Source organism: Uranotaenia lowii, chromosome 3, assembly GCF_029784155.1.
Source record: "Uranotaenia lowii strain MFRU-FL chromosome 3, ASM2978415v1, whole genome shotgun sequence".
Classification (NCBI taxonomy): Eukaryota; Metazoa; Arthropoda; class Insecta; order Diptera; family Culicidae; genus Uranotaenia; species Uranotaenia lowii.
This window is the reverse complement of record NC_073693.1, coordinates 86,632,510-86,652,115: the sequence shown is the minus strand read 5'-3', so window position 1 is coordinate 86,652,115 and position 19,606 is coordinate 86,632,510. Positions and strand designations below refer to the sequence as shown.

Genomic DNA, 19,606 nt, shown 5'->3' with positions numbered 1-19,606 from the left:
ACCTAATACAGAATTGGAAACCAAAATAATGGACATATGTAGGTTTAAAACTTCAAAACACTTCCAAAACCCACTTTTTATGGAGTTCTTGAAAAGTTTCTCAAAGGTTTATTTCTCCAAGATTGTTGATCTTGGTAACAAGCAAAGCGACGCCCCTCATGCCCGGCCAGAGCGACCTTGCTCTCATCCATCAAGTTTTATCACCTTTAGCGAATTCACGATAAGATAGAGGAGAACCATCTATGAGGCCTCGCAGAATCGAGCGAGACACGGAACTCAATGAGTTTGCCAAATTGGCTTTAGTATTTTGGTAATCACCATCATGGACAAACGTATATTGGCGACAGCTGTCGTCTTGTTGGTGCTCTCGCTGCTAAGCCTCGGCGAGGGGGCGCGAATTTTGGGACTGGTCCCCCTGGGCCAATCTCACAACATTATGGGGGTGGCGTACATGAAAACATTAGCAGCCGCTGGACACGACGTTACGGTTCTAACTCCAACGGCGCAGAAAAACCCGCCCAAGAATTACCGGGAGATTTTGCTGACCGGCATGTTGGAGTCGCAAGCGAAGAATGAACAAAATCTGTTCAAGTTCAAAGGATCTGGACCAGTATCAGCTGGGATTATGATGATGTTCCTGTATAAATTGTTTCCCGAGGAAATTTGTAAGTTCGTTTTGGAGCACCCAAACGTGATAAAACTGTTAGAGTCAGGTGAAAAATTCGACTTGGTTCTTGCGGAATCATTCGTAGCAGAGTCTTTGTACGGATTTGCTCAGCATTTCAACGCTCCCTTGATAACCTACTCGGCGTTTGGAAACTGCATGTGGACCAACGATCTGGTGGGAACTCCAGCGCCATCTTCCCATGTGGCCCATTTCTCCCTTACCCTAACCGACCGGATGACCTATTGGGAGCGGATGTTCAACAGTGCCTGGACCCTATTGGATCGAGCTTACTACAGTCTGTTTTACTTGCCGGAACAGAAGAAACTCTACGAGGCTACCTTCCCTAATCCGCAGCTGTCCTTCGATCAGCAGATGAAAAATGTATCGTTGGTGTTTTTGAATCAACATTTTAGTATCAGTAGCCCCAGGCCAATGGCAACCAACATGATCGAGGTGGGAGGAGTTCACATTGATGACCCGAAACCGCTGCCGAAGGTGAGTCCATTGTAAATCTAATTTAGGACGTTTTGGCTTCTCAGGCAGTAGAAATATTATTAAAAACAGCACATTTACTCAATGTCCAACGTTTCGACCATGATCTTGGCCATCATCAAGGAAAATAGAGTGTGTACTGTTAGTGCCTGTTGGATCGTTGAAGGCTGGGTTGATGTTGAATTTTTTCAAACCAGAATGAATACTAGATTTTACAGAAACTATCCACTTTGTGTGTACATTTAACAAAATATCTGTCTCCTAGCGATCAATCCTTGAAATTTTTTATTTTAAATGTTAGTGATTATGAAAGTTTTTCAACAACTTAAAACCTGACTCTAAAAAGCTAAATTTTGAACAGTCATGTTTTGAAGAGTGATGAAATGTGTTTATGGAATGAACTTTCGGGAATTCGTTTAAACAAAGTAAGCAAAACTGCAACTGCAGCAAAACTGATTCCGTAAAACATGATACTTCTTAGTTGCTGGGTAAATATTCAAACTTTTTAGGACTCAAAGTTGGTGTTCGAAAGGATTCCACCGTTATCCAATTAAAACAGCCAGTTCGAGCTCATGTTACTCCATTTTTCCACTATTTCACTGTAAACAGTTGTTCCATAATGGCCAACAGTTCGTTATACAAGATCGATTGGTGCGCATTAAGTTCAATGTACATAACAATAAGAGCGGTGTTTGACCAAACTTATCTTAAATTGATATTGTCTGTCTATTAAATGTTGTCAAACAGAATGGAATAAACGATAAAACTAACAGAATAATTGACCTCATGTAAACGTACTTGCTTAAACAAGTGGAGTGCTTTGCTTTGCGTTTGTACAACGAACTGGAAATCGACGGAAAAGCCTTTATCACGGGATGGTGTCATATTCAGAGCCAACTTCAAATTAATTTTCTGAATGACTTAATTCAATTTTCAAATCGCATATACTTAATTTAAGAGCTTTGATACATGTAATGTTCAATGCAAAAAATGAGAAAAATTCATAAACCCAAATTTGCAGAGTTCGCAGGTTCGGATTTTTTTCTGGACCTGTTAGAGTTTTGCGTTAAATAGAACAGAAATCTAATCTGATCTAGCAGAAATCTAATGCAGAAGTCTAATTTTGATTTGCTTCAATTAAACATTAGGGAAAATGAGAAAATTTGATCCCTTGTGTGACTCGATCCTCCAGCAACATCATGTAACTAGAATCTTTAATAAATATCTTATGTTTTAGAAAAATGGGTCAAATGGAGCGAAATAAACATTGCTGTAACCTTCGAAGATTAAAAAAAAATATTGAAGCCATTGAACTTTACATGATTTTTTTTTTCAAAATTTAGCTTAAAGATAATTTACCATCATTTTCAAATGTTTAGAGTTAAGAGCATGGAATGTTTTTATCAACAAAAATTATACCAATAAGTCAATCGATGAAGATTGATATGAACTTCATAATGCTATAGTATTAGAGCAATGGTTAACTCTTAACTATTAAGAATCCAACTATATCCAAAAACTAATGTACATCCAATGGTTGCCTGGTTAAAAATATTTCTAAAAAAATTTCATTGCGCATACTTACATGCTATGACTATAAGAATGAAGACAAACTTTTAAAATAACTTTATGGGGAAAAATACATGAACACATACGGAATTTTTGTCAAAATTTCGCAGATTGCCGTTTTTTGCATATTTTGATAGCGTGTAATATCAAGTTTATATGCTGCAAAGGTTAGATCGATACATGAACCCTAAACGTTTTCAAGGGGCTAAAAAAAATTGTGATATTTTGAAAGTTAAAGGGGACTTAATCCTTTGATCAGGGTGACCTGAGCTTTGGCAAAAATAATGCATAATGAAAGATAAAAGTTCCATTGACTTTTTTTTGTCCGTATAAGTTATCAATTCACAGTTGATAAGTGTCTGACAAAAATAATTCTAAATGTTTGTCTACTAACCTATATTCATTGCATACTGAAAAGCGCAATTTTCAAATTTTTAGATAAAAGCACTCTTTGAGTATTTTTTATCAGGAAATTATTAGATCAAAATAAGTCATTGGATAAATATCAATCATTTTGTGCTTTTCAATTATCAACATCCATTCAGAAGAAAAATACATCTTTTTGGATTCGAAAGATTCAATGAACGCTTAACATACATTTAAAAAGACTTTTTTTAAATTGAGAGTTTATCATTGCAATTTTTTCGTGTGGAAACCATTTCAAATTGATAAAAAATATCTTAAAATCACATGTTGTAAGTTTATTTTTTTAACGAAGTGCAATAACTCTATAAATCTTTTTTTAATTGTTTTGATACAACAGGTTTGTTGTTTTATTCTATTTGGCAAATTTTTCTAGACCGTTTGATCTATGTAAGACAATCCGGTTCGAGATATAGCTGAGGAATAAAGTATCCCCAGGAATCAACTATCTTCATTCTCCCCTTTATCTATAGCTCATCTTGATTGACTACTTCATTGAAACATAATGGTCAAATTGCATTTTAATGCTCACTTTATTATTGCATTTTAAACATTTCGATTTCGATGAACGCAGGCGTGGCTCAGTAGAACGATCGCCAATGGTTGGTACTTCGTGATTGACCGATTGTACAAGGGTCACAAGAATGGAAATGACCCGATTTTTGAGAAAATTATGCGATAACATTGATTCTTGGCCTAGTTCGAGATTCCATGCCAAAATTGGGCCAGATCTGACAACGGGAAGGAATCGCTCAACGCGCCTGAAATTTGTATGTGATTTTGAGTCATTTTGTTCGGGAGGATCATGAAAAAAAAAGTTTTTTATCAATAACTTTGATCCCGTTCTGCGGATTTCTTTTGAATACAATTTTTCTTAAAGCTTAAATTATGAAAAAAATCATCAATAAACCGCATTCCAATTAGAATTAACATAAAAAAAAAAGTTACTAGGATTCAAAAATTTGATGATATTTCTAAAGATCATATTCACTGTTAATAAGTCATCCAAATGTTCGACCGCACTGACCGCAACACTCAATTTAAAATTCATGCTGTTTTGCGAAATCATAATCGATTTTCTGTTTTTTTCTTCAAATATTTGGTTGAAGATAGTATTCACGTGATAGTTTGAGGAGAAGTCTAAGCAAAACTGTAGGGGAGAGTTGAATTACTTGATCGCCTTTGCTTGATTTCATAATTTTTTTTTCTGAAAAGACCCCTAAAACCATTTTTTTCTCTAATAAGGTGTTCAATTGTTTCATTGGCTGTTGATTAAACAATTTTTTGTCGAATATGAATAAATTGTATTAAAGTTTGGACTTGCTGATTTGATAAATTTTTTACGTTTAATTGAATTTTTGGTTCGATTAATCTGCTACCGAGCTTGCTTCGAAAACCTCAATTATTTGTGGAACAATTCAGGCAAGACTAATAAATGAACATAGCCTTTAATCAGTCTTGAAATGTTTGCAAATAAAAGAAAAATGATTGAAGTGTGTAAAAATTTCAACCTAAAAAGTACTGGAAGGCATGTTCTTTAACTCCTGTGGTTATGCAATGTTAGAAAATATTTTCAAACAAAAAAATCCTGCACAATGAAGTTTTCCGTTGAGCGAAATTTCTTTATAATCGTAAAACACAGCTTCTGTGAATTTATCAGCGACAATATTGGGTTTTGAGGGTTAATTTTCCCTAAAAAACATGATGAGAACAAGAAAAGGAGGTCTAGCAATTCAAGTCTTCCCACGTGAATATTATTCTCACCAAATATTTGAAAAGAAAACAGAGATTTTGCAATCAAACGCAACAAAAACGATTGAAAGCGGTCGTGATTTGACGAAATGGCATGCATTTCCAATTAAGTGTTCCGGTCGGGGTTGTCGAACATTTTGACGCCTCGCTACCAATGGAGGATATCATCCTTAAAAATGTGAGCCCATTTTTGAAGCCTAATAACTTTTATATGAACTCTTAATCGTAACACGGTTTTTTGATGAAATATTTTAAGCTTTTAAAGCTTTTAAGCTTTAACCTCATCCGCATCAGTTTTCGTTACCCTTATCAGTCCTAGGAGTTTCAATTTGACACTACAAGCTCAAACCGTTATAACTTTTGTCGTGTTGAACCGATCTGAACAAAACTTATACCAATAGAAACCTTGTAATGTCAGTAAAATATGTTTAGAACGTTATATAGGGTAACGGACTTATTTTGGACCAGAGAACCTATTATGGACCACCTTGTCTAGCTCTCTTATACAGCAACTAAACATGAGTTTTTTTTACAAATATAGTTAAAGCCCTAGTACTTTATGTAATGTATTAATTTTTTCATAATTAGTTGATTTATAATAGAGCTAAACAAGGTGGTCTAAAATAGATCCCATGGTCCAAAATAAGTCCGTTACCCTATATACCTTAAGCTACAAGTTTACTCATTACACAAAAAAAAGCAAAGAAAAAAATCCGAAAAAACATGCCTCAGGAAAACTGCTGTAGTTTATATGTTACACGTCCAAAAAATATTTACCTTATGCATATGAATGCTGAAGTTAATGTCTACATCATGAAGCCAAGAAATATTTTTTTAATTTTTTTTTTAAATGAAAGGGTCACAAAAAGTTCAAAAAAGTGGTCTGAAAAACCTACTTTTCATTCAATTGCTAGTAAAAACTGTTTGAGCGATGGTAGAGTTTTTGAAAAAATATGACTACAATATTTGAGGCCCTTGGAGCCAAAGGGGTATAAGTGCATAAAAGCTTATTTCGAGAAAACATGCTTTTAAATTGGTGTGTTTGGCCATTTTCCATAAATTTTTCGAGAATTTTTATTTTTCTATCGAATGAAAAAGAGCGTAAAATAAACTCAAAAAATCCAAAAAAATTATAAAATATAGTTTGAAATGTGAAGAATCGTTTGGCATCATTAACTCAAAATCGACCATTTTGTCACTTATATACCCCTTTGGTTCTGAGAGCCTCATTTATTTTTATCCTAACATATTGTTGTCTTTAGATTTTTGATGCAACAAAATAGAATTTACAGGAATTTTTCAAATTTGACTACTTAGCGCAATTTTTTTACAAATTTAAATTTTTTTTTGTGGTCCATCGTCAGGTTGTAGCCGGATTTTTAGTGCTTTTACTTTGTTTGGACCAATAAAAAGTATATTCATTGGAAAGTAAATTTAATCTTCATTCTAATAAGGTACAACAATTTACGCAGTGAGATTTCACAAAAATATAAAAATTGTAAACGTAAAATCATTCCTGAATGTCTAGAACCACAACAGAACGCGTACAGCAAAACGTGTTTGTTTGCTCTCTGAGTAGGTACGGTGGGAGGTGATTTGGGCAGAGAGCCAAGCCGAGAGCCGAAAAAATGATGCGTGACGTGCGTTTCTTGGTTGAAAATTTTGTATTGATAGTAGTTCGTGTTTGAATGAAAAGTAGGTTTTTCAGATCACTTTTTTTGACTTTTTCTGACCCTTTCATTAAAAAAAATTTAAAAAAATTCTCGGCTTCATGATGTAGTTTTTAACTTTAGCTGTTATATGCATAAGGCAAATATTTTTAGAACGTGTAATATATGAACAACAGCAGTTTTTCTGAGGCATGTTTTTTCGGATTCTTTTTTTCTTTCATGCTCAATAACGAGATAACTAGTAGCTTAAGGTATATATATAATACTCTAAACATATTTTACTGACATTACCAGGTTTCAATTGATATAAGTTTTATATGATATTAGTTATATACTTCAAACGAGTTAGATAGACTTTACTTTTGGAGTGTCAAATTGACACTCTAAGTCGGAAAAGGAAGTTTTTTTTATCCAGGCTTCCAGGGTTCGTCCATAAAAAAAGTAAAGATGCAATATTGAAGAACTTTCATAAATTCATTTAGGGTCCCCGCAGAATTTTTTTTTAAAGCTTCTGAAACAAGTTACAAGCATTCAAACTCGCAATAGTGTCAAATTGACAATCTAAGGCGGATAAGGGTTAAGAAAAATTGAAATTAGAGGAAATCAGCAAAACAGGACCAACGCTAATGATAAAAAAAAACTGGTTTTTCATGATCCTCCCTTACAAAATTTCTCAAAATCCCATGGTCGATCTTACCGTAATTTAGCTTGGAATCTTGTATCAATATTAGCCTGCACTGCATAACATTTTACTGGTTTTCAATTTTCCATACAAATTTGGAGTTCACTAACGCACACTAGAAAATGGGATCGAGTCTCCCCATTCTCCGTTACAGATTGATATGTTTTTTCTCCACACTTTGAATCAATTGTTAAATTCAATGTTGATCAATAATAACTAAATTTTTCTTAGCTTTGATATTGCTCGGATTATAACAAAAAAATCAATGGTTTTGGCTGTAAAAATTAAATATAGGATGTCCAGATTGTGACAGGTTTTAAGGAAAAACAACTTTATTTTTTATTTTATTAACTCATAAATTAAATTCAAAGATCTCTTTGTCTTTTTAATACTTTTTATCTAGAAAAGTTATTGTTTCAAGAACTAGTTACAGGTTTTTCCGAAACTAAAAAAAAGATCTTTTGTACTTCTATTTCAGTTAATAATATGTTGTTCCACTTTTCCTACATGTTTTTGATTATCTTGTCTTTTGATTTAAGGTTTGATAAAAAAAGATAAAAATATTTTTATCTTTTTAAATAATTTTTTATTTATTTTCCCTGGAACAGTAATCGTTGTTAAAAAGTCAAAAGTGAAAAGTTCTCTGAAAAAGTTATGTTTTGATAATCTAACAGTATAACCTGTGAATGATTTATAAAACTATTTTATTTCAAAAAAGTAATATTTTATTTTTTCCTCATAAAAACTGCTCTATCTAAAACTGGAAATTTCAAAGTCAAAACTATCAGAAGAAGTAAAAGGAAAGAGGTATATGATTAAATAATGTGTTTCAATATTATTATTTAAAGAAAATTGTGGACGGAAGGCTGCGATGATCTTCGGAATATAGACTTACTCATATTTTATCACACTTTTGCTTTAATTGAAGTCGAAACCTAGGAAAACTAAGTTTAAGAGTAATTCAAAATATAAACCAATGATCTTTCAAAATCGAAACATGTGATATTACCGATTTAACAAAATGAATCTGATAGAAAACTGTGGAATATTTTCAGCAACAAATTTTTTGAATAAGTTTTAATGAGTTTCTTCAAACACCTTCAAATTTTTCGACAACCTTTTTCTAAAAAATAGTTCCAAACCCATTTATATAATTAAAAAACAGACAGAGAGTTCTTAACTCGATTATTTTTGCCTCGGTTAAAAGTTGATTCAATTATCCGAGCACGAAAAAACAGGAATGAATAATCAAATCCGGTTTAACAGAAAGGAGCCTTGATAAGTTTTTCTCCTGATCCAAAATTACGCATCAAGTTGATGTTAATCTTTAATTGAAAAACGTGTTCAATTTTCTAAATTTTATAACGAAACTCCTTTAAGGATATGATAGTTTAGGTATAGATAGGTATTGTTCTCTCATCAGCCTTAAAAAACTGCCTAATTTCAACATATTGTCTAAAAATTTACTTAAAAAAGCTTGAATGTTTGTATAAAATTTTAGAACCAATGATTGAACAAAACTTTAAAAATAAATTGAATCGGATATTTGTGTTTCACGTTGTTCACACCGACTAGCTTACGTCGAAGTGCTTGAAGCCGATATTGTAATTTTAATTGTCTTTTGCACACAAGAAATAATTCTCACCTCCAAATTAGATTTCCGAGACAAATATTTTTTTTTTTGGGCCACCTGCACCCTATTTTTAATTGTTTTTTTGCTCAATCATGCCGGTCAAAATTACAAGTCATCAAGTTATTTTATCACCTCGAAAGTGGCACCCTTTTAGGCTTTCAACTTACGAGTTACCAAATTCAATGTTCGATTCATAAAACAATCGATTCCACGAGATAAGATTTCCATTTTTGATTTTTGCTATCGCAGTTCGTCTGGGAATGTAAAATTTTCCAAAAACAAAAAGTTCACCAATCACTAAATTTGCCAGTCTTTAGAAAGTGTTGACCATGGCCACACTCAAACAGGTACCGGTGCTGATACTTTGTTGTTGTTTCCTGAGTTTAACTCAAGGAGCCAAAATTCTGGGAGTGATTCCGATGACCAGCACCTCCCACAAAGCCGTGGGAATGGCACATATGAAAACGCTGACCGCAGCTGGTCACGAAGTTACCATCATAGGGCAATACGAAAATCAAGCCAAGAAATTCCACCGCGTCATTGATTTCACCAAACCGGAACTGGGAGGAAACACCAAACAAGTAGAGCTGAATTACTTTGATTTGGGTGGTTCCAGCATCGTTTCGCCCTGGTTCGGGATCAAGGGATTTTACGATTCGTTTTCCCGTGTGATGTGCAGACGGGTGCTGGATCATCTGGAAGTTGTGGCACTGATGAACTCTGGTGAGAAATTCGATCTGGTGGTAGTGGAAACGTTTATGAGTGAATCGTTGTACGGATTGGCGCAGCACTTTGATGCTCCGCTGATTACTTTCGGCACATTCGGGAATTCCCTGTGGACTGATGAGCTTGTGGGCACAGCTTCTCCCTACGCCCATGTGACCCATTTCACGCTACCTTTCAGCGATAGGATGAATTTCTGGCAGCGTTTTCTTAATGCGGCACTGTCGATTGTTGATCACGCTTACTACCGTTTGAGGTATTTGCCGAGTCAGAAGAAGCTTTATCAGGAAAAGTTTCCGAAAGCTAAGCTCTCGTTTGAGGAACAGCTCAAGAATGTGTCGTTAGTTTTCCTGAATCAGCACTTTAGTGTGAGTACTACAAGACCAATGGCCACAAACATGATCGAAGCCGGAGGGCTTCATTTGGAGGACGCAAAGCCACTGCCCAAAGTGAGTAATCTTATCGAGTACATTATGAAATTTTGTAAAATTGTGTGCACGTTTCTAAATTTTCCAATATACACCTTATGGGAAGTTGATAGAGTTGCAATTTTTTACCTGAAACGAGAACTAAGCTATGGTATTCCGTCTATTACATAAAAGTTTTGATACCTAGGTGTTTAATTTTGAATGCAAAGTGGAAATTAATGGAATTTTTAGGAAATCGGCCTAGGAATGTAATAGGAATGTAATATGTGACGCCCTTTCAAGTGATTTTTATAATAGCGTCCGATGAAGAAGTTTTTCGGCTTTAATTTTCTGGGCCTCACTTACGCTATCTATATAGTTTACTTTGAACCACTCTTTTTTCTAATAAAGGATATTTTTGATAACATTTTCCATTTCCTGAAGCTTAACTTTCGAAATTCTCAAAATTATTGATATGATCGAAGTTAAGAAGAATTTATCTGATTATCCTCCTTCGACACAAAATCAACATATTTGACTTTTTATCACTCTAACCGTGTAATGACACGATTTCCAATCCAAAAAAACAGAAAATCAATTTTTATAGATCTATGGAAATATTTTTTTTTGTATATTTAGCCATTCATCGCGTCAATCGTAATGAAACACTGATTTGCAGCTTCCAAAGATTGTCAGCATCCTTTTAAAGTACTAGACATCAAATTTTTAATATTTTTTTCTCCTTGTTCATCTCTCTAACATTTAGGCGAGACTTGTTTGCCAAAAGTTTTTGACTGAAAACCTACCAGGTACCTGCTAAAGAGTTCGTTTAGCTGTCGATTACAATTTTTCTTCCAAATTACTCCTCGCCTCCACACGATTTGGCCACCGCGATTCGTTAAATTTACCATAGGGCACCTTTTTTAACTTGTTGAAATGAAGTTATTAGTTAGCTAGACGAACAAGTTTTTTCATTAAGCTGATAGCTCCAGACATTGAGAAAACATCTCAGTCACCCAGAAATTTTTCGCGGTTCTTGATAAACAAACAAGAGGTGCGTCCATGAAATCCACATCCCATCACCCTCGAAATTTTGTTTTTAAGATCTTTCCACACTCATTCGTTAATTGCTGCACTGAAAATGAACACCACATTTTATAATTGTCATGATTATCTGAGTGAAAGTGAAAAAAGAAAATACTCATCCCTCTTAATGTCATCTAGATGATATTGAAGACAAGTAAAACAAAATTTGGTCATGAGAAACTCATATAGGGTCATACCTTCTGAAGCCGTGAGGTTATCAAAGAATCAATAGGTAATCAAGTCATCTGTAAGTTGTCTGTAGACCAGGGCTGAGCAACCCGCGGGCTGCATGTGGCCCTCGCGACATGTTTGTGCATCCCACAAGGCTTTTCTCGAATTGAATTTATTTCTCGAAAAAAAGATATGTCAGTAAATAATCAAATCTGCACCTCACTTTTTACAGTTGCATTTGCCCTGCAATGATTCAGATTGTTAATTTTTTCTTGAATTTGTAGAATTCATTGCATTCTTGTAAAGGCATAGATATAATATGAGGGGAGAGTGGGGATACTTGATCCACTTTTCTTATTTTCACCATATCTTTTTGGAAAAAATTAGCAACTCGCCGTCTTTGACATTTTCTGACAGCTTGTAACTTCAAATTTCTATGCTCCAAAATTTAGAATGATACTTGAACCCGTTGATCAACTAGAAGCATTTTCGTGGGAGTAAAAAAAATTGCGATTTTTCTGAAGTTAAGGGAGACTTGAACCCCCAATTGAAGGAGACTTGATCTTTTATTCAGGAAGCCCTAATCCTTGTATAAAAATCAAACAAAACCCCAAGATAGAATGTTAATTGACTATTTTGGTCATGTTTGTTCTCATTTCACAATTTATAGCAGACATAAGAAGAAAATTCTATAACTATGTCTCAACGCTAATAACATTGCATACTTAAAGGCGCTATTTTTTTTATAATTAAGAGAAAATTAATTATTTTTGCTCTTTTCTTCAGACAATTGTTTGATAAATATTAGTTTTTGGATAAATATTAGTAATTTCGTAATCAACATTCATAACGATCAATTCAGAAGAAGAATATGCCGTTTGGAAGGGGGATCAATTGTACCCAACTCTAGGGGATCAATTGTACCCATAATCAACATTTTAGAAAACTTTTTCTGAAAAAGTTGAGAGTTTTCCATTGCTTTGCAAATATGGAATTATGAACTTCATTTTACGCTCAAACGATTAATACATTGGAATAAATATTTTTTTCATAATTTTCCCATGTAAGGAACATTTTAAAGTGATGAAAAAAGATCTTCAAGTAACATTTTGTGAAATTTTTCAAACAAAGTTCAATTACTCAAACAATTATTTTGTTAAATTTTTTTAAACAACAAGCATTGTTATTTTGCTCATTTTGGAACATTTTTCTAGAACATTTGATCTTAGTAAGACATTCCAGTTTCGAGATATAGCAAAGGAGTCAAGTATCCCCAGGGATCAAGTATCCTCATTCTCCCCTATTTATTGACAAAACTTAAAAATGGAGTTTTTCCGCTTCACACAACTTCTTTGAAATTCAAATCTTTGAAGGAAGATCAATAGAGCAAACAATAAATAATAAGGCTACAGATTATCACTGGCATCTCTAAGTTCGTTACCGAGATCATATTTTTTTCGCTCAAGCAAAGATAAAGTTGTATGATGAATATGCTTAACAGCCAATTTAATTCAATTCACTTAATTATTTAACTCAGAAAAAGCTAGTTATGTTAGCACTCAAATACTGGAAAAACCATAAAAAAATCAATATTTTCGTTCTTGAATATTGGAGGAAATGAGGAAAGTTTAATAAAAAAAAACTGCCTGAACGATTTTAGTTTTTTTTATCGACATGACAATGCATCAAAGTTTCCGGCAAAAATATAAATTCACGACAAAAACAATATCTGTTATTTTGTGATTCGAACCAAAAAGTATGTGATGATTATCTGTTGGGTTATTTTCGGAAAATTTGGTGAAAAAACATTCCAAACATAGGAAAAATGAGCAATTCACATTACCAAAGTTTCAAGATGTTCATGAATCAGGTTTAAAAAGTCTATTCCAGTGGTATCCAAATTAAATAAAAAAATAAGGGCCGCAAAGAAGTTGTAAAACACCGAAATTCAAAGTTGTATATATCAGAAACCACTGAACAAAATTCCAAAAAATATTTTGTTTCAGTTATTAAAAGTGTTGTGTATAGTTTTCTAGAAAAAGTTTCATTATAAAATTCATAACATTTGAGTTAGGCTTCTAATCGTAGCTAGGGATGCCAGATGGATTTGTCAGAAATCAGGAAATCATGAAGTAAAAATCAGGATTTTTCAGGACACCAAAAATTTAACTTCAATTGCGTAAACAAAGGCGAAGTACCTTAGACGCCTGAATTTATGCACTGAGGTGAGCAGAATCTTGGCTGTCCTGTAGTTTATATGGAAAAACACCATTTCAATTTCATCTGAACCGGTCATTAGTTTAAGGTTTACCTATTTTATTACAGATATTGGTATCCTGATAATTTCAGTACATTTAAAGACAAATCAGTACACTTAAAAACCATTTTTTAAAAATCAGGACAACTTTTAAAACATTAATCAGGACACCAAGCATCTCTGAGCGTAGCACAGTTGTGCCAAAAAAAAACGTGAGTTCTCGTATTTGGCCTGCAATGTGTAAAGAAAATCTATACAATCTCAAAAATTTTTCTAGACTCAAGAATGTAAACAGTAACCTTTGACGAAGATTGCTTAGAAATCTGTGAAATTACGAATTAATCTGTAATTTTGACAAACTTGCTCAACTTGCAACAATGCAATGATCTTTTACGGAGCTTAAAATCGAAAAAAATCTGATTCTTCACCGTTTGTAAAGAAAAATCGGGTCTTCAAGGACAAAATTTGGATTGTGAAAAAACTTGTCAAAAATGCGCACAGAAAAAAAAGTTTAAAGTTTATAAATTTCAATAACGATTCACCGTCTAATGCTAAGAAGACAGTGATTTCCTAGAAATAAATTTTTCTCACTATTAGTTATTACTGTGATATACGAATCATATAAAAACTTTCAATAATTTAGATTCAAGTAAAAAGGAAATCAAATGATCTTTTTGTTTATAAGAATGAATCATCACGACAAAAGTCCTAAATTTAAAAAAAAAATCAAAAGTGTAAGATTTAGTACTAACCTTTTCTATTTCGACTGATGTTATCAACTTTGTATAATAAAAACGGTGTTAAATAGAAGTTAAACGGTGTTTTCTTGAAGCACACTAATTTGACTCATTTTCCCTATGTCCCATTTGTCGTTTTAAAATATAACGTAATGCTTTGCTAATTATCAACAAATATTATTTTGATTGCGGCCCGCCGAAAAGATTTTAAATTCAAATTTGGCACGGTACCTCAAAAGTTTGTCTGTGTCAAGAGATTGTTCACCCCTGCTGTAGACCGTCTTTATGGTTTCCCATTTACGCTGTATGTTGTTGTTTACAGTTCAACTTAAAGCTCTGTGTATCGTAAGCTCCAGTTTTCAATATTTTCGTGAAAATGAGAAGATTTTTCTTCTTAACAATGCAATAATATCGTGCACAAATGTTGTTCCTCCACATCATTTTGCTGAGTCAGATAGCGCAAATGGAAGAAGTAAACATTGAAGCGGTTCTAAATTGAGAGGAAAGCAACTTTGTGGTAAGAAAAATCTGAGCAGAAACTGGGTCCGGTGGTCAAAACTTTGGACCGGAAAGTCATGCGTGCTTACGCCAGTAAGAAGACTGCCTTTGCTCGGAAGCAAAAGCGGAGTCAAAAATAAGTATGATGCTTCAGTCAAACCGAGAGCTGTGTGGAAATCAGTGTGCGTTATCATCGACGACGAAACCTTGCAAGTTCGATTACAAAACACTACTGGGTGACCAGTATTACACTGTTCGGAATGGCCAAAGTGTTGACGTGACGAAGACATCAATTTTTACCGAAAAATTCGAAAAAGACAATGGTTTGGCAAGCCATATGTGAGTGTGGCATGCTCCCAACTCATCGTGACTACTGACACATTGAATACAGCTGTTTACATTCGAGAGTTAACTGAACTGTTGCCTTCTGCCCATGATCCGCAAGCATGAGCATCCACTACTTTTTGGCCGGATTTGGCAAAGGTTAACTACTTTTTTTTACTCAAAAGGCACGATGGCTTGGTACAAATCCTACAAAGTCTAGATCGTACCGAAGGAGACGAATCCGCAAAATTGTCTTCAAGCGAGACCGATTGAAACTTTTTGAGCCCTTTCCAAATAATATTTGAGAACACATGTAACGTCAGCAGATTCTATCGAAAAATTCGCAGAAGACTGGTAAAAAGATAACGAAATTATTTTTCAAATCAGTCTGTGTTGAGATTAATGAGCAGTTTTCGATCAAAACGTCGATTACTGGCCCACGATTGACTGGTATCTTATTTTGTATTGAATCACTGTAATAGGAGACTATAGAGTACATAACAGTGAAATAAATGTTGGATTTGCTCCTAAATTGTCTTTAAACTGCACATTTTAAAACGTGCTTAGACATAATGGGTTACCCTATACAAGTCTTAAGACCGTCTACAGATCTTAAAATCTGTAGACAATCTATAGGTTGGCAAACCTTTGAAAAGATGTCAGGGATATAAAAACCGTCAGGACATCTAATGGTGGTTATGCTGTATGTACATATGTAGGTCTTCAAGCCCTCCATCGTTTGTTAGATCGTCTTTAGATCTCATCATGTCGTATAACTCGTCATGATGCAGATAACCCATTAAGTCGAATAAGTCGAATAAGTCGAATAGAATAGCTCGTAAGGATGTGTAGTTCGTCAAACAGTATAGCTCGTTAAGAATTACAGTTCATCATGCCAAGTCATTCTATCGGTCCTTAGAACGTTTTAGAAAAGCTTCTCTTATAAAAACACGAAAATTTTCAAAAACTCACAGTTCTGAAAAATACAATAACGTAGTTGGTTTGGATGTACCTTCTTTCCATTCATCTCGCTTAAAAAAAATGATGAAAGGTCAGGGTTCCAAAGTGCAGGCACCTGTTAAGTAAACAAAATCATTGCTTCCGATAAATACATTGAAAAGTCTTAATCTTATCGTAGAAAACGCAACAATACCAGCCGCTCCGCCTTTATCGATTTACAAAACTCGTTAGTCCACCGAAATCATTCAACAATGACAAATCGTAAAATCGTGATATGGCTGTTACTAGGCGTGTTCGCCGTACCAATCTTTGGCGCCAAAATTCTGGGTGTGATTCCAATGGATAGCAGATCTCATCAGATAATCGGGATTGCCTTTATGAAAACTTTGGCCACCGCTGGTCACGAAATAACCGTGATAAGTTGGACTCCTCAGAAGAATCCACCTGCAAATTATCGGGACATTGATTTGAATGATCCAGACCAGCAGCAATCTGGAGTGGAGGAAGATTTTAACTTTTTTGATTTTAGTGGATCGAGTGTTTTTTCATCATGGGCTGGACAGCAAGTGCTATACGATTTGTTCCCGGATATGATGTGCCGATATATTTTGGATCACGCTAAAGTTAAGGCACTTTTAGCTTCCGATGAAAAATTCAACTTGGTGGTAGTCGAAACGTTCGTCAGTGAGTCCCTTTATGGATTTGCTCAGCATTTTGATGCGCCGTTGATTACTTATTCAACATTTGGTAGTTCTATGTGGACGAATAGTTTGGTGGGAACTCCGGCTCCATTTTCCCATGTGGCACATTTTATTTTGACTTTCAGTGATCATATGAACTACTGGGAACGAATGACGAATTTAGCAATATCACTGTTTGAACAAATTTACTACAACTGGATTTATTTGCCGATTCAGAAAAGCATCTATGAAGAAGCTTTTCCTCATTCTAAACTGACATTTGAAGAACAGTTGAAGAATATTTCCTTGGTGTTTTTAAATCAACATTTCACAATCGGTGGGGCAAGACCGATGGCTTCCAATATGATTGAAGCAGGGGGGATTCACGTTCAAGAAGTGAAGCCTTTATCTGAAGTAAGAACTCCTCCAAAAATTTAAACTGAACTAATCTTCACTGTTTTCAAAACTTAAAATTTCTCAAACAAACTAATATGTATTTTCTTCCATTTTTAGGACCTCCAAACCTACATCGACGAAGCCAAGGACGGCGTGATCTACTTTTGTATGGGATCGAATCTTAAATCCAAAGACATGCCAGTCGAAAAGCGCGATGCCTTCCTGAAGGCATTTTCCAAACTAAAGCAACGTGTTCTGTGGAAATTTGAGGACGACACCATCCCCAACCAACCTCCAAATCTAAAAATACAATCCTGGATGCCCCAAAATGACATCCTGGCTCACCCTAACGTTAAAGTTTTCATCACCCATGGAGGTCTCCTGGGAAGTACCGAGTCCATCTTCCACGGCAAACCCATGATTGGGATCCCGATCTTTGGGGACCAAATGATGAACGTCCAAAAAGCTGTTCAAGCTGGGTATTCCGTATTTTTAGACTACGATGACATCTCAGAGCAAACAGTATCAGCTGCCATCAACGAAGTCCTAAACAATCCGGCCTACACCCAGAAGGTTCAGCAGATTTCCCAAAGATTCCGGGACAAGCCGATGACTCCGCGGCAAACGGTCACCTACTGGGTGGACTATGTCCTAAGGCATCACGGAGCACCGCACCTGAAATCTCCGGCCGTAGATCTTTCCTTCTGGCAGTACCATTCGTTGGATGTGCTGGCGACGTTCCTGGCAATTTTCATAGTCATTTTAGTTTTGGAAGTTATGATTGTTAAAGCAATACTTAGGAAAATTTTCCGCAAAAAATCGAAAGCGGACAGTAAGAAAAAGCGCTCGTAAGGCAGTTTGTGTGCTAAACATTGATTTTAGTCTTAGAAAATTAACTGTGTTCATAAAACATAAATTTTTTAATAAATCATACAAATAAAGAGAACCATTGTAAAAATTCCATGGCGACCGTCAAAAATTAGAAGATGCTACAACTGCTACTTCAACTACTTCAATCTTATTTTCATCAAAATGCAAATGGCCCGTCACTTAATCTCCAAGTGCTTAGGTTTTCATCTCAACGAGTGTCACCCACGCGCCATTTAGAAAGCCATCCTTCAGAAGGGCACCTTTTGCATCACTCGCTCGTTAAGGAGCAGAATGTTGCACCATCGTCGCCATGAAAAAGCCGAGCATCATCACTTGAGGGCGTCCTTTTCGCACGAGATTACATCACTCCTGGCTCCTGAATGTTAATTAGCATTTTGTGCTGCCGTTAATCCAGGTACTCGTTGTTCGGTGGCAAAACAGGAGCAACTGGCTCCTTTCCTTGAGCCATCAAGTCTTTTGCAACACTTCTTCCTTTTGAAGTAAGCGCGCTGCTGCAATCTTGCACACATCATCATCTTCATCGTCAAGCCTCATTAATCCTTTCATCTTTGAGTTGATTAAGAAGTCACTCGTTTATAGCCGGAGACTTGTTGTCAGTTGGTAGAGCGTTTTTTTTAGTTTTTTATCTGATTCACTTACATTTAAAATCTTGATTTTATACTGATGAAAAAAAAGAATTTGCTTAAGCTTTTCTTAAACAATGCACCGTTGAGTGAAAAATTTGTCTTCATTCTAGAAGAAGCGAAAAAAACATAAAAACGTCGATTTCAAAACCACGAGCAACTGTTCAAACTTTGCCCTCGAAATCTGTTCGTTAGTTTTTCCGCTTATTTTTAATTTCTTCTCTCTGCCCTCCTTATTGGGGTAGTAGAAAGCTTAAAAATCAAACCATGCATCTCTTAACGAAAATGGAACATTCCCGAGGAAAACTTCTTTCGGTTTGGATGTTTTGAATTTTAAATAGTTGTTGAAACAATTGAAAATTGAAAAAAATTGTCCTTCCTGTCGTTGTCGTCGCCGTCGTTTAAGAATTCCTCCGCCAAAAGTGGTTGGGGATGGTCAAAATTAGTCTTCCTCATGTCAGACTGACTGAAGAAAAATAACAGAGACAATCGCACACTGGCTTGACTTTTTTCCTCAATTTAAAACTGCTTTCGAAGCAAAAGACAAGCTCCCATGCAAACTCTCTCCGTTCCAATTGGGGCCATCCGAGGGAGTAATTATTCAAAATTTTTAAGGTTCGGTTTCATGTTTTGAATATTAAACGAGATCAATTCTTGTTTCTTCAATTATTTTTCGTGCCCTGCTTTTTCGCTACGTTTTTTACCCTCCCTCTAGGGACAATGATGAGCTAAATTTGATTTGCATAAACCGACTAATTATAGCTTGTCGCTTTTTTGGGGGAACGGATGCAGGACTGAAGAGGAATTCAATTTAAGTAAGATTTTTATTTTAAACTAGCTGACTCGGCAAACTTTGTTGAACTTTTGAGTTTTCACAAAAATAATGTTTATTTAAGTAAACGATAAATCTAAGAATTATTTTCGTAATATTTCTGCCTAATTATATTAAGTGAATCTTAACAAAA

At 34.9% G+C, this 19,606-nt stretch overlaps 2 protein-coding genes across 7 annotated transcripts in view; one reads left to right on the top strand and one right to left on the bottom strand.

Annotated features, from left to right (window-relative positions):
* LOC129756408 (uncharacterized) overlaps positions 1-19,606 on the bottom strand; it is a 434,792-nt gene that overhangs the window by 310,691 nt on the left and 104,495 nt on the right. The window lies entirely within an intron of this gene.
* Positions 319-18,085, top strand: LOC129756415 (UDP-glycosyltransferase UGT5-like). The gene is made up of 2 exons (XM_055753290.1): positions 319-1,162; positions 17,245-18,085. Exons 1-2 carry the CDS (start codon positions 323-325, stop codon positions 17,977-17,979), a joined length of 1,575 nt encoding a protein of 524 aa, XP_055609265.1. The 5' UTR covers positions 319-322; the 3' UTR covers positions 17,980-18,085.